Source organism: Charadrius vociferus, unplaced genomic scaffold, assembly GCF_000708025.1.
Source record: "Charadrius vociferus isolate BGI_N301 unplaced genomic scaffold, ASM70802v2 scaffold1164, whole genome shotgun sequence".
NCBI lineage: Eukaryota > Metazoa > Chordata > Aves > Charadriiformes > Charadriidae > Charadrius > Charadrius vociferus.
In genome coordinates this window covers 204,242-205,280 of record NW_009648158.1, presented here as the reverse complement: position 1 = coordinate 205,280, position 1,039 = coordinate 204,242, and the positions used below count along the sequence as shown (strand labels likewise).

At 49.9% G+C, this 1,039-nt stretch overlaps 1 protein-coding gene across 1 annotated transcript in view; it reads right to left on the bottom strand.

Annotated features, from left to right (window-relative positions):
• HOXC4 (homeobox C4) overlaps positions 1 to 954 on the bottom strand; it is a 5,498-nt gene extending 4,544 nt beyond the window's left edge. The window contains exon 1 of the mRNA XM_009884069.1: positions 407 to 954. Within this exon, the coding sequence (XP_009882371.1) occupies positions 407 to 954 (548 nt within the window). The remainder of the gene's footprint in view (positions 1 to 406) is intronic.
• Between the last annotated feature and the right edge of the window lie 85 nt (positions 955 to 1,039).

Here is a 1,039-nt window from a genome sequence, read left to right as displayed (position 1 = left end):
GGGGGGTGGGGGGGAAAGAAAAGTAATAGGCTAAATAGGTAATAAAGAACTTTGGGCAGCTCAAGAGTTTCTATTCTAATAGGAAGGGGTTTCCCTGGCTCAAAAGACTGAATTATTTATGCACCCCTTACAAAGCTTTCGGAGTTTCACACATACATAACAGAACGAGCCACATGGCTGAGGCTGCCCACAGTAGCTCGGCTATAAAATTTATGGTGGGTGTAATTACCCATTCGGAGTCGTAAATCCAGTTCAATTGTGCTAACCCAAAGACTCTCATGGAAGGGAAGGAAATAAAAAAAAAAAAAAGAGAGAGAGAGAGAGAGAGGAGAGAGAGAGGCGAGAGGGAGCGAGCATGGTGTGAAAATAAGAGAGCGGAGAGACAGAAGAGGAAAATAAAAGTTGCATACCAGTACTGACGTGGATTTTTTTCATCCAGGGATAGACTATGGGCTGTTTGGAAGCTGTGCTGGTGGGATGGTCGGGGTTTGGCTGGTTGCAGGCTGGAGGGGCTGGGGAAGGAGTGGTGGAGGAGGTGGATAGAGCAGCCTGCTCGCAGAGCTGCTGTGCTTTCTCTGAGAGGTGTTGGCCTCCTGGAGTTTGCCCGTGTCCCCTTTGGAGCGCGGCCGGGTTGCCGGGAGCTGGGAGCCCCCCACAGCTGAACGGGCGGTCGGGGAAGGAGGGTCGTGGCACTGGGTACAGCTCCTGGTGGTGATGCTGGTAGCTGGACTCCCTTGTCCGGCTATAATATTCCGGACTGTGGTCTGGGATGTAATTATTTTGCGAATATTCCTCGCATGGAGGAAATTTCGGATCGATGTAGTTAGAGTCCATCAAATAAGAGCTCATGATCATTAATTTCTGGAGTGGAAAATAATTTTTCTCGCTTTGTCGTTTTTCTGCTCCATAAAGCCCTCCTACTAGCTGGCGACCCCGTAAAGTTACTTTCACCATGTGACATCCCCGGCCAATCACACCCGCCAGCCCAGTCCCCGGATAAGGAACCAAAAGCTTCTGCAAAATGTACCCAAATTGGGGG